The 19,625-nt window shown below is 44.8% G+C and overlaps 1 protein-coding gene across 7 annotated transcripts in view; it reads right to left on the minus strand.

The window, feature by feature from the left end:
• Positions 1 to 699: 699 nt before the first annotated feature.
• The window catches only part of Ica1 (islet cell autoantigen 1), a 130,737-nt gene continuing 111,811 nt past the window's right edge, over positions 700 to 19,625 (minus strand). For 4 of the 7 annotated variants that reach the window (XM_060374158.1, XM_060374156.1, XM_060374157.1 and 1 more), the window contains exons 13-15: positions 14,331 to 14,600; positions 3,102 to 3,188; positions 700 to 962 (exon numbers count right to left, since the gene is read on the minus strand). In XM_060374158.1, the coding sequence (XP_060230141.1) occupies positions 841 to 962; positions 3,102 to 3,188; positions 14,331 to 14,600 (479 nt within the window). In that variant the 3' untranslated portion in view covers positions 700 to 840. The remainder of the gene's footprint in view (positions 963 to 3,101; positions 3,189 to 14,330; positions 14,601 to 19,625) is intronic. The other 3 variants (XM_060374159.1, XM_021642246.2, XM_021642245.2) reach the window with 1 other exon arrangement.

A 19,625-nucleotide genomic window follows, 5' to 3' on the forward strand; every position in this document is an offset into this window, starting at 1 on the left:
CAAAAGTCCCACGCAGCCCACATACCTGGCTGCCTTATTTGGGAATGTACAAATTTGGGTCTAGTCAATGGCTTCAGAACTGCGTGTGGGCCTCACCTTCCTCCTCTATCCCACCTCCCACAATGCCTTTCCTAGCACAACTGGCTCTCCACACAGGATCCATGAATTGAGTTTCTAAATCAAATGTTGTTTTCTGTTTAATGTTTAAATCTGTTAAAAATAAATCGCTGAGGTTCCTGGAATGCATGCTTTTGAATTCAGACACAAAGAGGACGAAAGGAGATATTAGGATGTGCGAACATGGCTGCTTTCAATAGAAAGGTCCATGCATGTGGCGTATGGCCACAGTCAAGGGTAGTGGGAGACTGTGTCTTTGGTTGTCTAGATCTTCACCCAGAGCTCAGTGGAAGGGGGTATGGCAGGATCAAGGGCTCTTCCTGAAGCCTCTTCGGAGAGGCACGGGGACACAAAAAAGTCTGTTGGCCTTCTGGTGTCCCTGAGCACATGTTATATAAGTCCACATTCAGCTGCGTAATTCAGACTTGGATTTCACTGTAGTGTCCTGACACAGTGATGGTCCTGAAGGTATGTCAGCAAGAGCAAGCAAGTGGCCTGCTAACTGCTCCTGTGTACTCCTCCTCTGTTGTTCAAGACACACGGAGCACATACAAACCAAATAAGAGTAAATAACGAAAGCGATAGAAACGGGGCCGTGACCCTTTCATTTTATTAAAATGGCACGTAAATATTAAAACAGCATACTGAGCATGTTAGTCTTCTGTGAGCCCTGGATGAGGCGCTGTGGAGTGGCCCAGGGGCTCCCTGTTGAAGGTTGCAGACTCATGCATTGAGCAATTCATGTTCTTTATCGGTTTTCCCAATAGCGTCAGGATTTGATAAGGGGTCGAGGTCAGCAAAGAGGCTGAACCAGGCAGTCAGGTCCGAGGCAGCCTTGGCAGGCTCTGGGGAAAGAAAAAGAAACATAAACCAACCAATGACCACCTCTGCCATGCTGGACTCAGGCAGGTCTTAGAAGGGACAAATCCCATGACCCCTGGGCTCTAACTGTAAGGGAATTTCATGTGCCCTGACGGTCTGGCTAGCACTCAAACTGTGACCAGAGGCTCAGTTAACTAGCCACCATCTGCACCTCCACAGCTCACAGACCTGCTCAAAGCCCTACACCCTGTCTCTCTGCCTCAACCAGGAAACAGCACAGCTATTTCAGAAATCAGACTGAATGGCTGAAGAAGTAAGGTACTTTCAGGTGTCCACTGGAGAGCTCCCTTTAAGTCCCCTGGGTCAGGAGCAATCTGGTGTTTCTCTTTTCGTCCTTCAAAGGCATGGACTCAGAGGCTGTCATACTCACGCCCAGCCTCTCTGCCATTATGGTCATTGCCTTTTTCACCTTTTCCTGTCAAAGGCAAAAGGCCCTTGACATACCTTCCCTTCCCTTCAAGGGTTTGAAATTCCTCCATTCAGCCTCGCTGGAGCCCTTCATTCAACTGCTCTTTCACCAAATCACCCTCCCTAACTTTCCAGAAACCATGATTAGACAGCCAAAGTGTCTTCCAGATGAGAAGAGAATTTTCAAAAGAGTGCCTCATGCAAGCGATTTATAAACAAGCTGGGACTCTTTCAGATAAATCATTCCACGTGACTATCTACTTAACTGGCTGGATAAACCACGCTTTTTTCCCTTTCCAACAGGTGGAGGTGTCAGAGGCATGAATAAATGTCTCTCTAATAGGGTACCCGTCTAGCAGGGAGCAGCCAGGAATGTGCTTGCCATCTGGCTGAAAAGTCTAAAAAATGGCTAGAGTGAAGGAATAGAATGGGATTAGAGTCACATGAGCTGTCTTTGATCCATCATCAAAATGGCACCGAACTGTTAAGGTGGTGAGCGAAGCACCTTATACCTTAGCTTCACCTCCCTCTTTCTCATCATAATACCCAGTGGGTACATCACTTTGCAATGGCAGAATCAATGCATGTATTAATTACGTCATCATATATGAGATGCAACTAGCACACACAGAACAGCTGGTAATGGCAAGGTTGAGAAGTCTGAACAGTTCTCTGCGTAGTAATGAAATAGGTTATTACTCCAGATAACCTTAATTGAATTCTATGTGGTTAGCCCTCCCCAACCCCAGCTTATGTCAGTGACAAACTGAGACAGGAGAGAATCTTGTCATCATGTTAGAGGTCATATGAGGATAATGTACGGGCTAAGACTGACATAGATGCATTAGTCTATCTCAGTTCTTGATAGAAAATATAGAGATATCTTAAAAGATATCTCCACTGAAAATACGCAACACCATTTCTTCCCCTTCCTTCCACTTTCTTGCAGAGGTCTGAGAAGGTCCCCAGTGAGTGATCACAGCGTTGCAGTTAGGAACAAAGCCAGCTGATTGCACTTTGAGGAGACTGACCCTCAGATCCCCCAGGTCTCCACTAGGAGAAAAAATCAGGTGCAAATTATTTGCACAGCACTTAAAAGAACATCATAGGAACACCTCATGATGATAATGGGACAGACGTTTCCTCTAATGTCCTGTGGTCAAAGGGAGAGGGGTGATGACCAAAGCCACAGAGATAAAAGCTGTGAATACACATGAGATCTCCTGTCCAGCAGATGCTCACTTCAGGGGCCTGTCCCAAAACAGAACAGATCTCCCAGGCTTGAAAGGACCTCTTTTGACAGCTAAGAAGTCCCGCCCTTCCAGAGGCATGCTAACTCCATGCCTTATGTGGTAAGCAGAGGTATTTTTGGTATCTTTAAAGACAACAAACCACAGTGGCCTTTCCTACTTTGATATTTTCAGCTGATCATCTCAAGGATCTCATGGAGATGTACATATTGGATGAACCCTCAGATGAATCTGATGAGTGGAATGATGAATTAGGACAGTAAGCCAGGAAGAAGGGGGGGGGGGCAGAATGTAATTTCTAGGGTCCTGAATAACTCCTCCTCAGTGCACAGGCCTGCACTGAGCTCTAGATGTGCAAATGGAAACTAGTAAAGAAACACAGGAAGAGTGATAGGCCGCTGCAAAGGGAGGCAGCTGTGGTGGCGGAGGGTAAGGCTGCATTACCTTTTGGTGCAGAGCTGTTGTCATTTGAATTGCTCATCTTTGGTGCAGGCCATGGAGGAGGAGGACTGACATTTTTCTCTGGCCAGCCTAATATTCAAAACCAAAGGACATTAGATCTAACAAGAACAGTCACACCACCTGGCCAGCTGCTGGGGACATAATATGGTTCCCGCCCATAGAGGCCTCCTGCAGAGGATGGTGTGACAAGGCCTTTCTCTTATCTTCCTCAGACCTGGAAAAGTCCGAGGGAACAGAAGCATTGGACCCTATCCAATGAAATACATGGGAAACTAAGGGAGACAATGGGTTTTGAAAAGCAGCCATGATTTTGCCTTTTATGTTTTATACCCATTTTCTTTCAGAGTGTGGTGACTTCACAACCGCTCCAAAATCCATGAGGAAATCAAGAGCTATGGTTTCCTGTCACAAATGAGGAAGGCCTAAAACCAAATACTGGTAACACAGTAGAACTAGTAACCACACATCTCTACCAAGATGGTCTTGTGCATCTATTTCCTGTATGTTGAGAAGTTGCATTAATAGTTAAATAAACAACAGCCCATCCCAAAAGATGGGTGTGGAGAGCTGTGGCAGTGTTCACTTTATGCATACCTTACAATGGCATTTGGCTTGGGTGAGCCCGCATTCTGTCACAGCTTTGTGCCCTGCCTGCAGAGCATGGTTAGAGGCCTTCAGCAGCCTTGTTTTAGGGAAGCAAGCTCCATTCCCCACGACATTTACTGTTTTGTCCTGGATATGGTGGCATGGCCCATCCTTAATTTGGAAATTTACTGTATACATCTTTGACCCTCTGCTTTAGTGCTTTGTGTGTCTTCTGAAAGAGGTGTAGACATTTTCCTTCAGAACACTCAACGGGTAGCTGTTTGCTGATTAAGCCTGGTGCTGATTCTCACGTTAAAATGGTGACCATCACACAGGGCATCACCACGGGGATCACTGTGCCTAAAGCTCTGTCTTTTTGACCGAGATGGTGAGATGGTCTTGCTTACACTGTTTTGTATTTCTTTGTAAGCAATAACTTAGTCTCCAGCAAAGCCCTCAAGAGAGACCATGTTTGGATTGCAGAGTTCAGAAGGGTCAGGGGATACAGTTTCTTGAGGAAGAATGTCACACCATGTATGCTACAAAAATTACACAATTGAACACCATTTGTTTAGCCAGCTATTCTAACGTCTACACATTCCAGTGGACTCAAGGACAGAATTACACTAATTTTAATAGTTTGTATTTTTGCTGCGTTCAGGAGCCATGAACCGTTGAAGACTTGGGTCATGTATTGTTTCCTTTTTTTTGTATCATTTAGGACAGTGTGACTGGCACACGGTGGGGGTTTGGACATAGGACTCTTGAAATAAGACAAACTATTACAACCCCCACCCCTGTAAGTGGCAAGAAGCATACTCTTGGTGCATTATCTTAAAAGATGGTAACATTGTAGTTGGCAACCATATAGTCTCCTACTCACTGGCAAGATGTACTTCAGTTTTTGATGGGAAGTATACACTTAATGATGAAGACTAACAAGCAATGAAACAGATGGCCTGTGACCTATTTCCTTGGTGTAGAACAATGGAAAACAGAAAGGATATTCAATGGCATTACTGTTCGTTGGAATGGTACTTAAACAGTCAGCATGATTCATAAGCAGCCAGAAACTTCAGGTGTCAAGGGAGCCTTCTGGGATGCTGGAACTCAAACTTCACTATATGTATTTATGAGAAATCCTTGACCTGTTCCCTTACAGAGAGTGAATTTTATAGCATGTAAATTATACTTCAATAAAGCAATTTTAAATGACCAGTATTTGGTGTGATCCAGGAATAACAAAACCTCCCAAGTTCCTAGAAAACTAAACTGGCCCTTAACCACTTTCCTTGGAGACCCAAATCACATAAAAGCAGTAAATGTGGAAAGGGAAAGTTATGGTGCAAATGTCTGCCCAATAGTTCCAGTTACAGGAAAAGCCGAGAGGTGTCAAAGCTAACTTGGTGATGGTCAATGTATTCTTTGCAGTGCTTCCTTGTCCCCACACCTGCCCACCAGCACCTGTGCCTCCTTCCCTCCAACCCTGCAAGCCTGTCGCCTGACTGGTGTAAGCCTGTTAGAGATGGTGAACCCCCTTCATCTTTAAGAGATGCTAACAGAGGCCAGTGTACATTTAGGCAACAGTGCCTTGGAGGGCCTGTTGGCTGGCTGGATCCAGATGTCCGTTTGGAGGTCAATGGTGCCAAAGCAAAAAGAGGGGCCCACTCTGGGACGTCCTCTACCTAAGCAGCCCTGAGAAACTGTGCATCTTTAGGCTCCTGGGGCTCTCTGTGTTCTCGGACTGACTTCGTGGAGGTCTGACTTCCAGAGAGAAGCTGAATCGACTCGGGGGAAACTGTGTGAGGAGAGAGCATAGGAATGGATGCTTCTCTCACCCCCATGAGCCACTTGATAATAGGAACTAAACAAGAAAATGCTTCCTGCTTCAAAGCCATGCATGGCATCCACTTCCAAGCACAGCTATCAAGAACGCCGGAGTGAAAACACGCACTCAACTCACTGTGTTTTTCAGAGTACAGAATGGGTTATATTCTCCAAGGCAGCAGGGAGCACTCTAAAGCAGAGCCTGCCTCCTTTTATGAAGCACGCCATTTGAAAACTTACAAATGAATTTGTATGTCAAGTCACATTTTTAAAGTACCACAAGTATAAGCCCGGCGTGGTGATGTATGCCTTTAATTACAGTACTTCGGGAGACAGAGGCAAGCAGATGTATGTGAGTTCAAGGTTAGCCTGGTCTACAAAGCTAAGTCCAAAACAGCTAAGGCTATACGGTGAAACCCTGTCTCAAACAAACAAACAAACAAACCAACAAACAAAAGTACCAGAAATATAAACTGCATTTTCTTTTTACTTAAAAGTTTTTTGTTTTTCCTCAAGACAGGATTTCTCTGTGTAACAGAGCCCTGGCTATCCTGAACTTGATTTGTAGACCAGAGTGGCCTCGAATTCACAGAGATCTGCCTGCCTCTGCCTCCTAAGTGTTAGGATTAACGTGTGCCATCACACCTGCCTATAAAAGATTTGTTTAATTAAGTGTATGACCGTGTGAAGTATGTCAGTATATGCAGGTGAGTGTAGATGGCAATGATGCCAGAGGCATCAGATCCCCTTGGAACTGGAGTTACAGGTGCTTTGGAGCTACTTAACATGGGGGTGGGAACCAAACTTAGGATCCTCTGCAAGAGCAACCCATCTCTTCAGCATTGTAATTTTCAAACACATCATGTCAACGGATGAGGATTCGAGATGTCTTTATAAAGGAAAATGTATTTACTCTCTTTGGGGGGCGCCTGGGGATGACACTCAGGGCACTGGACATGCTAGGCAAATGCTCCATCACTGAACTATACTCCCAGCCTACTACTGTCATCCAGCTGAATTCTTCTGCAACTCGGGGCTCAGCTACAGATAACGCTGAGAATCCACAAGGAGAGGCTTTCTCACAGCAGAGGACACATACACGAAGGAGGAAGAACTTGAAGCCATCTCCTCTTTGGAAGCTGAGCTGGTGGATAGTGTTCCTCAGCAATTTTACAGGCATATGGGCTTCCTGACTCCTCCTCCTCATGGTATGCTCAACTCACAGCCAGTGCACAGGGTCACATTCCCTTTTTTCTTTTAGGTTGGTATTATAACATTTATTAAAATAACGTTATGGGTTAACAGAAACAGCAAAGAACCAAAGAATTAAAATTCAAGCTATGTAAAATTCTATGTAACTAAAACCCAGGGATGTCTAATGTATTCGTTCGTCAGCTAACTAAAAGCCCAAGGAAAGACAAGTCACCCAGAAAATAAAGTACTGCGAAAGTTTGGCAATTTTCAGTTATCAAAATTGTGGATTTTGCATTTTGTATCCTTCACTCAATCGAGAAAAAAAATTATTTTGAGTGTTATGTAACATATATATAAAACAAGATAGAAAAATACTCTATAAACTTGTGACAGTGGCTGTAAATACTTACATGTTTCTTATAGGCAATAGGTTGGTTATGGTACATACATAGCATGAAACTACTAAGATAACAAAGAATAGGACCAAAGATACATGTCAGCTGTATGGTAACATACGAGTGATACTCCCATTTTAAAATCCATCTACCAGCTTGAAGGGATGAAATGGCATTGATGTGATACCAGCTATTGAACAAATCCCCAGCTCAGTGGCAATTTCAGCCTCCTTCATATCACCCTGGAACTCATTTAGGAGAAGGGTGCTATGAGAATGATTATGGATAGAACCACCACCAGACTTTGAATGTCTTGGCTTCTGTCAGGAAAAACTGCTATTGAGAGAGAACTTAATGTGGCTAATATTCCAGTAATTGCCATCAACTGTTCCCTAGTCAGTGGGACTTGGCAGAGGCATTTTTAACACATAGGTGTGGCTAGAAAGATGTCTCCCAACCTCAAGAGAAATTCTCCTAAGAGGGGGTAGTGAAGGGTGGAGGCTGGAGGCCACTCAGAGCTCAGGAACAAACTCTTCCAGCTCTGGGTTCCTTTGATATGTCAGTGTGCTACCCATTTGCAGAAAACACATAGAAAAATTTGCTAGAGCAGCCCTGCCCCCTTTGCATCCACGTGAGGAAATACCAATGAGCCAGAACTAACATTGCCCAGCAAGAGGAGCAAGTAGAGCCAAAGCACATGGACAAAGCACAGAACACTTTGCTGTGAATGTGTCTCACCACTTAAAGCAAAAGGCCCAGGCAGGGTTGCTCTCTCAGCCCAGGGGGGATGGAAGGGGGACACAACTAGCTATTGAAAACAAAGTAGGAACACCACAACAATGGTGCCCATTATTGGGTCTGTTGCACACCTGCAAGGCTCTTAATAAAACTATGCTGCTTTCAGATTCTTTTTTAATTCCTCAGCACATATTTGGAGTAATCCCTAAAGTGTTATTGAAGGAGTTTGCATCTTAGGCTTGTCACATTTTAACCTAGTGTCATGTCATTTGCCGGTTGCTCTCACTCGTATTGCCTGCCATCCATCCAACCATCCACCCACCCATCTAGCCATCCTTCAAACGAGTATATTTTAAACATCCACTGAATTCTAGGCATTGAGCTATGATCTGAAAATATGGTGTGCAACACAATTGTGGATCCTGTTTCTATGACAACCTGAGGAAGAGACAGAAATGAAATCAGTTTTCCCATAAGGTGAGGTAAGAGGGTGATTTAAGTACAGGGTGTAATGGGAATATAGAGCAGAAACAGCTAATGCAGATTGCTGGGGTGTGCATGAACTGACATCAAGAATGAGACTTAGAAGTCAGCCAAGTATAGCACTATGCATGTGTAGGTGTCAACCGCATGCTCTAAGGGGAACATGCCAAAGTCTTGTTGGTGGAAAGATCTGGGTGCTCCATAGAGAGTTTTAGTGGGTAGATAGAGTATATGATTCACAGTATAGTGGTGCATGTCTGTAATCTCAGCACTTGAGAGGTTGAGACAGGGGGATTACTGAAAGTTTGAGGCCAGCCTTAGCTACCTAATAAGTTCTAGGACAGCTTGGTCCATATCTCAACACCACCATCTAAAAAAGGAAACTCGAGCCTGGTATGGTGGTGCACGCCTGTAATCCCAGCACTCAGGGAGGCAGAGGCCGGCAGAACTCTGTGAGTTTGAGGCCAGCCTGGTCTACAAAGCAAGTCCAAACAGCCAAGACTACACAGAGAAAGCCTGTCTCAAAGAGAGAGAGAGAGAGAGAAAGAAACTGGTTCGTTGGCACAGTTATGTCACTGAGTCATGCTAAGTAAAGGTGTGGGAGTTGTGGGCAGCCATGAAACCAGGGCTTAATACTAAAGAACCTTGTAAACCAAGCCGAGAATTTAGCCCTCGCTACAGTGGTGGGAAGTGCAAGAACTTGGCAAGGCACATGACCTTTTGAGGTTCCTGGATTTCCTCATCTACAGAGTGGGTAGAGGAGTCAGTCATGAAGGATCCTTCTATGTAGGACCAGAGGCGTTTGAATCCTGCAGCTCTTCAAGTTCTGCCTTGCACATGCTACCCAGCAAGCCTAAGAAAGTCCTGCTGCAGGGGAGCCAACATTCCTCCTGGCCCAAGCAGAGTCCTCACTCTTGTGTTAGCACCACAAACACACCCTGCCCTCTTCCCCTTGACATTTTCCCAGAGAGAACTGGAAATATTAGTCAGCTGGCACCAGGCTAAAGCAGGAAGAGAAAGAGAGGAGATCAGCCTGAGGCTTCTTTGAGATAAACCAAACCTAAAACCCATCCAGAGAGCAACAGTGCCTGAGAACTGGGCAAAATGAAGAATGCCCTGCAGGAACACATGGCTCTGTGAGTCTGTGAATCTGGAACAAGACTTCTAGCTTGAGTTTGAAGAATCCTACACGCTGAAAGATCTCCTGAAGCATTTATTTTTGAGCAGCTGGTTATTTTTCTCATGTCAGAGTCTGCCTTTAGATTAAATTTTTAACATTGAAAAGGACATGGACTATGAAGCTTCCAAGCCTTCCTTTTGTGTCTGCTGGGTCAGCACTCTCTGGCTGGCTACTCATATTTAGAAGCTCCAGGAAGGCATAATTTTCTCATCACTTCACGGGTACAGGAAGTCTCCTTGCCACATGTGCTGGTTAGTTTTTGTCAACGTAGCACAAGTTGGAGTCATCTAGGAAGAGGGACCTTTAGATGAGGAGTTGCTATCTTAGGAGTGACTGATGAGTATGCATGCCTATGGGGAAATTTTCTTGATTAATGATTGATGTGCGAGGGACCAGTCCACTGTGGGGGGGGCAGCATACCAGGGCAGATGGCCCTGGGTTCTATAAGAAAGCAAGCTGAGTAAGCCATAGAGAGCAAGCCAGTAAGCAGCATTCCTTCATGGTTCTGCCTCCAGGTTCCTGCTTGAGTTCCTGCCATGCCTTTCCTCAATAATGGACAGTAAGGTGGAAGTATGAAATAAAATAAACCCTTTCGCCTATGAGCGGCCTTCCATTATGGTCTTTATCGATGCAACAGAACACAAGTTAGGATACTACAATCAGGCCAACAACTTGAGAAACTCTGAGAAGTCTTAGCTAAATTTCATGCTTTAAAATTTTTAAACAACTCGATCAGACATATAATTTTTGTTGTGAACTCCTACAGCTTGTACTAGGAAGAAATGAAGGAAGGAAAGAAGGATAAAAGGAAGGAAGGAAGGAAGGAAGGAAGGAAGGAAGGAAGGAAGGAAGGAAGAAAGGAAGTAGTCCTTTTGTCATCCCCCTGGAGGGCTGGGGGACAGAATGAGAAGAGAGGCCAGAGAGAAGTGGTTCAAGGAAATGAAAGACTGAAGAGAATAAAGAGGAAGAGGATAAGGAAGAGTGAAAAGAAAAGAGGAGAAAGAAATGGAGAAAGATAAAGAATGGAAGTGTGAGAATAGCTAATGACTGGAGGTCCTCTGTCCACCTCTGCCCTCTGACCTCCTGACCCAGAGTCTCAGCCCTTTAAGAAAGCCAGAAAATGGTGTTTTTGTTTGTTTGTTTGTTTTATTTTATTTTGTTGTTGTTGTTCAAGCATTATCTATTAAGACTTCTATGATGATCTAATTTCAAATATTGTACTCTGGACCTTTTTTCCCTTCCACCCTGGTGTCTTCATTCCTGTATGAAACCAGGAAATCCACAGCCAGGCTGATCACTACCGGCCCTGCCCCCCGCCCCCCCAGGCAGCAGATGCCTGAAGGGCCTGTGGGAAGCTACCTTTGCTCTCAGACATTGCACTGAGAGGTCACAGAAGACCTGGCATGGGCTCTTTAGTCAGACTGCTCAGGTTCAAAGTCTGGCTGCCCTTACCAAGAGTGTGACCTCGGGCCAACAAACTGCTTGCTTCCTTGGTTTTCCAGTCTCTAAGGTATAGATGATGTTGACTTGCCTGGGGAGCAGCAGATTAAATGGGTAAGTGGACAGAGGAACAGAGAGAGCAGTTGTAGGCGCTCAGCATGCGCCGTCTTGAGCACCGGCTGATGTAATCTTATAGTCTATGGCTGGTAGCGTCACAGAATTACTTCATTTTACACCTCGGCCTCTCAGAGATGGGAGCCAACACACAGATAAGATGCTGCTGGGATAAGAAGCCTAGACCAGTAGCCCAGAAAGCTAGAGAGCGTCACCACTGCTAAAGTAGGAGGAAGAAGAGGGCAAATACAAAATAAAGCTGTACTCAATTCCTTCCCACACACTGCCAGGGAGCCAACACGCCCGACAAGCCTCACCTCTCATGCTTAAGCTTAGTTTCTTAATGATTTCAGTAGCTACTGACACGATCTGGTTAACCAGAGGAATCCATTTTAACATGAGTGGCCAGGGTTTAATAATCATTATTAAACTCTTATTTACATACAACTACTCATGCATGTTAGATGGATTTTCTGTTCACCCATGGATGCAGTGAAAAAAAATATCTTAGGCTAACATTCATCCTTCCTTATTTGGGGGATGAGAGGAATCTTGACAGAAGCTTACGAAGTACTCAGCCCCTGCAAGTAGCTGTTCTGGTCCCGAAGGCTCCATAAATAAAGGTTGCATTGGGTAGCAGGAAAGCTGCTCCCACTGAGATTCTGGAGCTGTGGTGGACAACGAATGGTCTGATTTTTTTTTTCCAACCACATAGATTTTTTTTCCTTGATATTTCAAATCCTCTAGGCATTCGGTTGGTAGCCATTTTCATGCAAAGGAAACTCGGCAGTCACCAAGGCACTTTATCATTAGTCTTGCTAGAAGCCAGGAAGAAGAGAGGACGCTAACAACCAAGATGACGCGACGCTGTAAAATAGCAAAGCAGATCATGCCTGCTTGGTGGCTAACGATGCCGTGATGCTGTGATGGTTCTCAACATGGCTGCTGAAAGGAAGCCAGAGATTGCCCAGTGTATACAAACCCCATGTAGCCTAGCTACTATTGGCATATATGGCCCAGCCTTTGTGGCCTTGGAGGAGCTCTCTCTTTCTTTGCTCCCCTCACTCTTGCTCAGTCAGCTCCAAGAAGTATTCTTCCTGCAGATCTTGTTCATGCTGTGTATGCTCTTACCTCGTGGGGTCAATACAGGTTTTCCTCTCTGCCCGTGTGGCTAATTCTCATCCCCAGCGAGTCTTGTGTGGCTCTCACCTTCCTAGCAAGGCCTGTCTAGGAACCCTGCCACCCCACAACACTGGCTCTCCCGTGCTCCGTTTTCTCCCTGCCTATCACAGACCACTCTCTAACCTACTGTGCTGATTTTCTCATTATGTTCATCACTCCTTATCTTCTCTCCATTAGGAAATGAGTTCTAGGAAGGCAGAGAGCTTTGCCTGTTGTGTTCGCAGATGCATTTCCAGTCCTTGCCACAATGGGGGGAACCAGAAGATGCTTGTTAATGGGGGAGAACCTTGCTAAGGCATTAGGATGGCAATGTCAAATGGGACTGTTTGCCTGAGAAATGAACAGTCTCCCTTTGCGCAACCACATTCCCTGCCCAGGTCATACCTTGCATTTCTCTCTTACTGTCAGAACACCTCCCACAAGTGGTTTGGTGCCTTCTCTCAAACATGTTGCAAGGCTTGAAGCAAGTGCAAAGCCCACAGTCACCACCTTGTTACAGCTCTTGGGTTCTCTCTGACCAGAGCTCTTCACACATTGTCTGTTCAGGAAGAGGCTGTAGAACCCTGCTTTCCCACTCTCGAAGGAACTGTCAGCCTCCGCTGTCTCCTATAGCAGCAGGGCACACGGGTCTCCAAAGCTGGGGGTCAGGGGATAGTAGATCATTCTGTAGCCCAACTGTAGGGACTGTAGAACCTCTCAGAGGTAGGCTGAAGATCTGGCCGCGGGAGTCTCCCACACCTGTTAGGGCCTCAGCTACAAGAAGTTTGGGATGAAAGTCAAGAAAGCTGGCAGATTCACTCACTGGGCTTCACCTAGGCAAGGAGGGGTGAAACCACAGGTGAAACCCAGTGAGCAGAAGCACCCTTCCAGCATTCTCTCTGTGCAACCTTTAACAACGTGACCGCTAACGCACAAGACAGCTACAAAACAGGATTCACAAAAAAATAAATAAATAAAACAAAAGGGAAAGGTAGTTCATTAAAAAAAAAAGAGGAGACATTTTTCCCCATTTTTCCCATCTTGTCCCTCCAGTTCCTGTATGAATGATCTCATTTCCAAAGACCTAAGGTTGTAATAGCCCATAATTACTTAATCATTCCCACTCTGCCATTTTTTTCTCACTTTAAGTGCCAGATAAACACGTTGTTTATTAAGGAGATAGCTTAAAGTTCATAAAAAAACCAAAACAATTTGAACCTGTCTTAATGGTAGTAATTCCTATCTTGGTTTGTGTAGCATGAAAGGAAGAAAAAAAAATGCACAATAGAAGAAAATAATTTCCTTCTCCAGACCTCACCGTTGAGGTTGTTTTTTGAATCACTGATGGCAGGAGGACACACCAGCAATGCTCAACCAGCATGTGGCCTGATGAGGAGCCCTGGTGCACTGTGAACCCTTCTGAGTGAAGAGCACTTTCGGTCGGGGTGAAAACCCTGTCTGTTCTGAGGCTGCGATGCGGATTTACTTTGTATGCTGTAGTCAGAATAGGATCCGATGAATCGGGGTATAACGTGAGGTAAGGACGGGCCAAGATGTCGACAGAGCAAGTGTGAATACAATGTATGACAAACTTAGAAGGTCCAGTGAAATTCCACTTGGCACCTAAAGAGAGGGCATGTTTACAGCTATGTAGGCAGTCTGTCCCGTGGGTATATGGTAGATCCTGAAACATCTAGTCAGGGGTGGCCAGGCTACATGGTTTTAACTAGGAAGCCAAGATCCTCTCATACATATAACAAAACTACCTTAAACCCAAATAAGAAAGATCCAGAACCTCCCCTAAGTTCCCCAGGAAAGTGGTGACAGAAGAATATTATTAGAAACAACTGATCTTGAGCCTGACACTAAATCTTAAAGTTGTGATGTAATTTGGAGATCTCAGCTAAAATGTCACTGGATGTAAATAATAATGAAAAAATACTACCACTGATAATGAAAGGATACTGGTTATAAAGTAAAAAATACAGAAGGCATACACAGGCAAAAATACGAAGAACAAATAAACTTCTGTATTAAAAGGGGGGGGGGAGGAATGAACAAGCAAAACAACAAAATAGTTGCTCTGGTACCTACCTTGGAGAGAGGCCTGTAGATCTTTCATATTTTGGTCTAAAAGTTGCGAAGGAAGGAATCCAGAGGCTATCTGGGGCTTGGGGTCTGGCTCTCCCTGGGCCCCCACAGGGGCTGGCTCCTTCAGCCGGTCATCCCCAAACACTGCAGCCCACTCTTTGCTGAACTCTGCTTCATCCAGGCTGGAAGTGCTGAAGATCTCGTTCAGCAACAGGAGGTCATCCTTGTCCCCACCTTCGGGTTCTGGGGTCCCTGCTGTGGGACCCAGGCAAGCTGGTGGAGGCAACAGAGCACAGAACACATGATTTCAGAAGGCCTCAGGAACAGCTGTCATGCGGATTGTTCTGGGACAAACTGAATGACGGCTGGCTTTAGGAGAAAGTAACCAGAATAGAAATTTAACCCATGACACCCTTTATTAATAAATTTTGAATTCTATGTCCCCTTATCCCCTTTCTTCCAAAGCAAATCCAGCTTCTGAGCATTATTAGAATTGCACTGAAGTATTTTCCACAGAAAGTGTAGGATTTGGGTTTTTCCTGAACATAAAAGCAGATCTGACACACATTCCCAAGTCTGAAACAAAGCCAGGATTGAAAGCTGCTGGAGATCTTAGTCTCTTGTTTGTAAGCCTTCCCGAATCTTCCCACACAAGCCCTCCATTCGCACTGACTGGGCTGGAGCAGCAAGCATACCATGTGGCAGCCTGCCTTGCCACCCAAGCTGGGGAGAAAGCTCACCACACCCTGGCCTAGGGGAGCACGTCAGGAGGCGCATCAGCGCCCAAGATGGATGTCTCTGCAGTAACAGCTGCAAGAAGCAAAGCAAAGGTGGATCTGGCTCAGCTAAGCAAAGCAGCCAGAGAGTGACAGGGAAGGAGACACTAAGCCCAGGCCGATGCAGAAGGGGTTCACTTCATGGGCCTCAGACATAAACACTGGCAGGTGGTAATGAGCCCTAGTCCTTGGGGGAGTCCAGGTCCAACCCACCTTCCACAGACCTTGGCCCTCTGACGGTCATCCCTGAGGTTATAGTAGGAGTGATGGCCAGCTTGGAATATCAGGAAACTTAGACTACCTCATCAAAGTCATGTGTGCAGCTGAACACTATTGATAAGCAGAATGGTAACGTGACTCTCATAAATCCTAGGATACCTCTTTCGTTGAGTTTTTCTGCTTATTTTAAGAACCATGGGTTGAGGGATGTATTGAATGTTGCTTTGTTTGTGGAATTTTATTGCCACTTGTAAACTGCAAACATTTTTTTATCATAAGCCACGAAGCACAGAAAAACATCCTGGTTCTTATGATTTTTCTGAGCAACATTGAAATTCTGATGATCATGATGAATAAGCTCATACATTCATATGTGTGATGATTAGTAGTTAAGGTTATTGTTGTTTTAAATAAAGCTTCTCAGTGTTTTGTTTGTTTGTTGTTTTTTTTTCTGGATCTATTTTCACCCACATGTTACATAAAGATCTAGAGATTAAGTTTTTTTTTTTTTACTCAGCAGCTTGGCTATAAACCAGGGAGGGGAAAATCTTGCAATTTATATCCTGTGGTTTTAAAATAGTGGCAAAACATCACTTTAATCAGACAACTGTCTAATTTAAGCATTTTTATTGTTTATGTTTTCAAAGACATTTTCAACCAGACATAGCTTGCAGGCGTGCTAGGTGAAAGAGACAGCGACTTGGTTCTGTAAACAGGCTTCCCCTGTGGGCTGCAGGGGCCACCAGGTAGGCAAGACAGACAGACAGCGTAGCCCGGGCTGCTCGCCTGCACTCAGCCATACAGGAAGAAGCAAAGGGCAGCACCCTCAGTGTATCGGGTGTGTCCCTCCACACATGCGATTACATATGAATCCTCTCTTTCAGTCTCTCCCAGAGTCACCTCTTGACCTGTGGTTACCTTTGACATCTCTGTACTTCCTATTTTCTGGTGACACGGGAGCGCCCAAACCCTTTCCCCGGGTTGCTTTCTGGCCTGGTTAAAAGCATGTGATTACTGAGCCAAACCCACGTCAGTGACAGCTACTCAGTTGGACCTTACGGGAATCTTTTAGGAATGCCTGTGAAAGCCAGGTGTGGGGAGGTGTCACTGCGCTGGCTGGGGTTGGCTATCCAGCAAAGATCAACATGGAGTCCTCTATACACAAGCAGACTACAAAACTTTCGGATGTTCAGGCTTTGTGCTACGGTAGACAATATGGCTTCTGTTAACTTCGCATCTCTTCCCTTTCCTCCAGTTTTTTATTTTTTATTTTTTTGTTTGTTTTCTTCTGAAGCCCCTTCTCTCTGTGATCCTGGTGATGTGGCCCATAGGGGACCTCATTATCCTCCACTCCAGGCGTGTGTGTGGCCGAGCAGGCTGAAGTTCCCTGTCTCTGAGGCCACGGAGACTGACACACGGGAGGCAATGTGCTCAAGTCTACCCTGTATTTGCTATATGAAAACTGGATGGAAAAAGATCCATCTTTCTTTGGGATTCTCAGATCCAAAGCTATAAATCTGAGGCTGTTAGTGAAAATAAAGTCAACACACAGAGGAAAACAACTTAAGGAGCTGGAAAGGGAATTTTGACGGCCCTCAGCTAGACCCAGAGACTCTAAGTCGTGTACTCTCATTACATGGATGGGTGCATTTTAAGCAAAATTCTAAACCTAACGCGTTTCAACACAGGCTTCCATCGTTATAACCAAAGGAATTCTGACTGACAGTATATCCTATCAAATACAAGCATTTCAGTCTCTCGAGTCAGTTCTGGATTCAGATTTTGCTTCTACTGAAGTCTACCATTGAGTACGGTCCATTATTTACCATTCTGCTTGCTTATTTATTTATTTATTTATTTATTTATTTATTTTTGTATTATTAAAAAGTTGCAAGTTAAAAAAAAGTCATCACATCCTGCCTCTTTACTAGTTAAAGCAGGCTGCATGGTGAATTGTGCTCTCATAAGAGAACTTACTTACATAGCTAAAGCAAGGAAACGATTTACTAGTTGAAGCAGGCTGCATGGTGAACTGTGCTCTCGTAAGAGAACTTACATAGCTCAAAGCAAGGAAACTGGCACTGACTTGAAGCATAAAACACAGAAACCTCCCGATTATTACACTGATAATTAAGATGCCTGAAATTACTATGCATAACTTGTAAGAGAAACTTAATTACAAGTCGAAATGGACAGGTTTAGGTCCTTAACGGGACAAGCCCTGACTTGAGAGGTGGTGCCTGCCAGTGGGCTCCTGTTATCATCTTTGAAAACAGGGCTACTACACTGGGACAAAGAAAACATGGAGAGATGTGATAATGTTCTCCGAAGAAGCCTTGGCAGAGCTCCGACCCACGTAGATAAAGGCTGCCACTGAGCTGGGGGGTGGGGGGGTGGGGAGCACAACTTCCATTGGCTTAAAGTCTCCAAATGTCCGCTTTCAATCCAAGTTTTCCAGTTCCTGACCACAAATTCTTATCTTGTCCTTTGCGGCCCGCACACCCGAGAGGCAGTTGCAGCTCCAGGAGGCAGCCTCCTACCCTGCACCTTTACAGAGGCCAACTGGGAGATCATTCCTTATCCAAAACCTTGCAAACACTCCTCCTGACATCTGTGTACTGAAGTTTAACACAGTAGCTCTCTCAATAGTGGTAGTATCATGCCACCTAGCAATGCTACCTTCTGGGAAGCACATAGCTTAGCTGAAGTACGTTGTTTGATATTGCATTCCTGCCTGGGAATTTGCTCTTCTTTTTTTTTTTTTTTTTCTCTATGTAAAAATAAATTACCAAAGAGATCTTAGAAACCATTTCCTTGAACTCATTTTACAGATGAGGGAAAATAGACCTATCCAAGGTCATGTGATTTCTTTGTTACAGAGAGTCAGGCTTGAGAGCCTGGACTCAAAAGTCAATGCTGTCTCTCTGTGGAAGCACGCTTTTCCTTCAGAAAGTACAGAGGCATTTTTTTTTTTTAATATGTGCTGGTAGAGAACTGACCGGGATCTTGCACACAACTAGCAGAAGACACTTTTGTGAAGGGGTGAGGCTTTCTAAGGCCAGAGGACTTTTTGAGGTACCATGCAGACACAGAGGCAGAATGGCCAAGATGGCAAAAACACTCCCTATACCTGCCTTGTTCAACGCCCAGAAATAAGAAGCCTGAGCCCTGGGAAAACATTCCCTAGAAGAACTGGTCCTGAACTGGTAAGTTCTAGCTTGTAAAAGCTCAAATGTAGAGGAAACTCAAGTTCAGGCAGAGCGTGGAAAACTAGTGAAAGCCCGTTCAGATAGTGCGTTTGAAATCATACTGAGTTTCATGACCTCAGCATAAATTAGAAGCCCAGAAGATGGAAATAACTACATAGACAGAAAACGAGAACACAAGACAACAAACAGATAAATGTCACTTGATTTACCTTCATCAGTGTGAAACAGGAAGGCTCCCTTCTCTGGGTTTCTCCCTGTTCCCCACACCCCACATAATGACTAATCTTAAAGGCCACAGGGCCACAGTGCCGACGAAACCCCAGACACCAACACCATCCTCTCAGCACCCAAAAGACAGCGGGGGTGGGGGGGGGAGATGGTAGGAAACCACCTGACAAAACGTCTAAACAGAAAAATATTTTTCAGGCCCTGCTAACAAATTGTTCTTGCTTAGAATTCAAGAATGCTGCATTGAAAAACACTCCCTTCAGGTTTAAAAATTAAAATCCCACTGACAGGAGCTAGGGTAGGCATGGGGGTAGGGTATAGATCTGTATGTGACCTCTGAGAAAAACAAAAGAACAATCCAAGAACGCTAGACCCCGGTGGCATATACAAAAATACCGGATTGCTAAAACCCTGCTCCAATCTCTGTTGCTAAAATCCACGAATCTCGGGGTTGGACCAAATGTTTAAAAATCTCTATAGAATAATACCATGCAAAGCATTCCACTACACCGTTAAGAACACTTATAATTCATTTGGTTTCATTAAGCAGAGTTTCATGTGGCCTGAGCTGGCTCAAACTTATTATGTAGCCAAGGCTGGTTTTGAACTCCCAAACTTTAATTCTCTACATCCCAAGTGCTGGGGCTACTGGTGTTTGCTGACACATGCCTGCTTTCCATAGTCTATTTTTAAAGTGTATTCTTGTTGTGGTTCAATGCTGGTCTAAATTGTGTAAAGGAGGAGTTTTTTCCAGCACTGTAAAGAAAACGTCTATCACTATTTCATAGAGTGACCTAGGCCACCAGCATTTCCCAAAATACTGAGGGAGGAAGGCGGGAGGAAGGCAGGCAGGAGGAGTTTACAAG

This window comes from Meriones unguiculatus, chromosome 21 (genome assembly GCF_030254825.1).
Source record: "Meriones unguiculatus strain TT.TT164.6M chromosome 21, Bangor_MerUng_6.1, whole genome shotgun sequence".
In the NCBI taxonomy this organism is placed as follows: Eukaryota; Metazoa; Chordata; class Mammalia; order Rodentia; family Muridae; genus Meriones; species Meriones unguiculatus.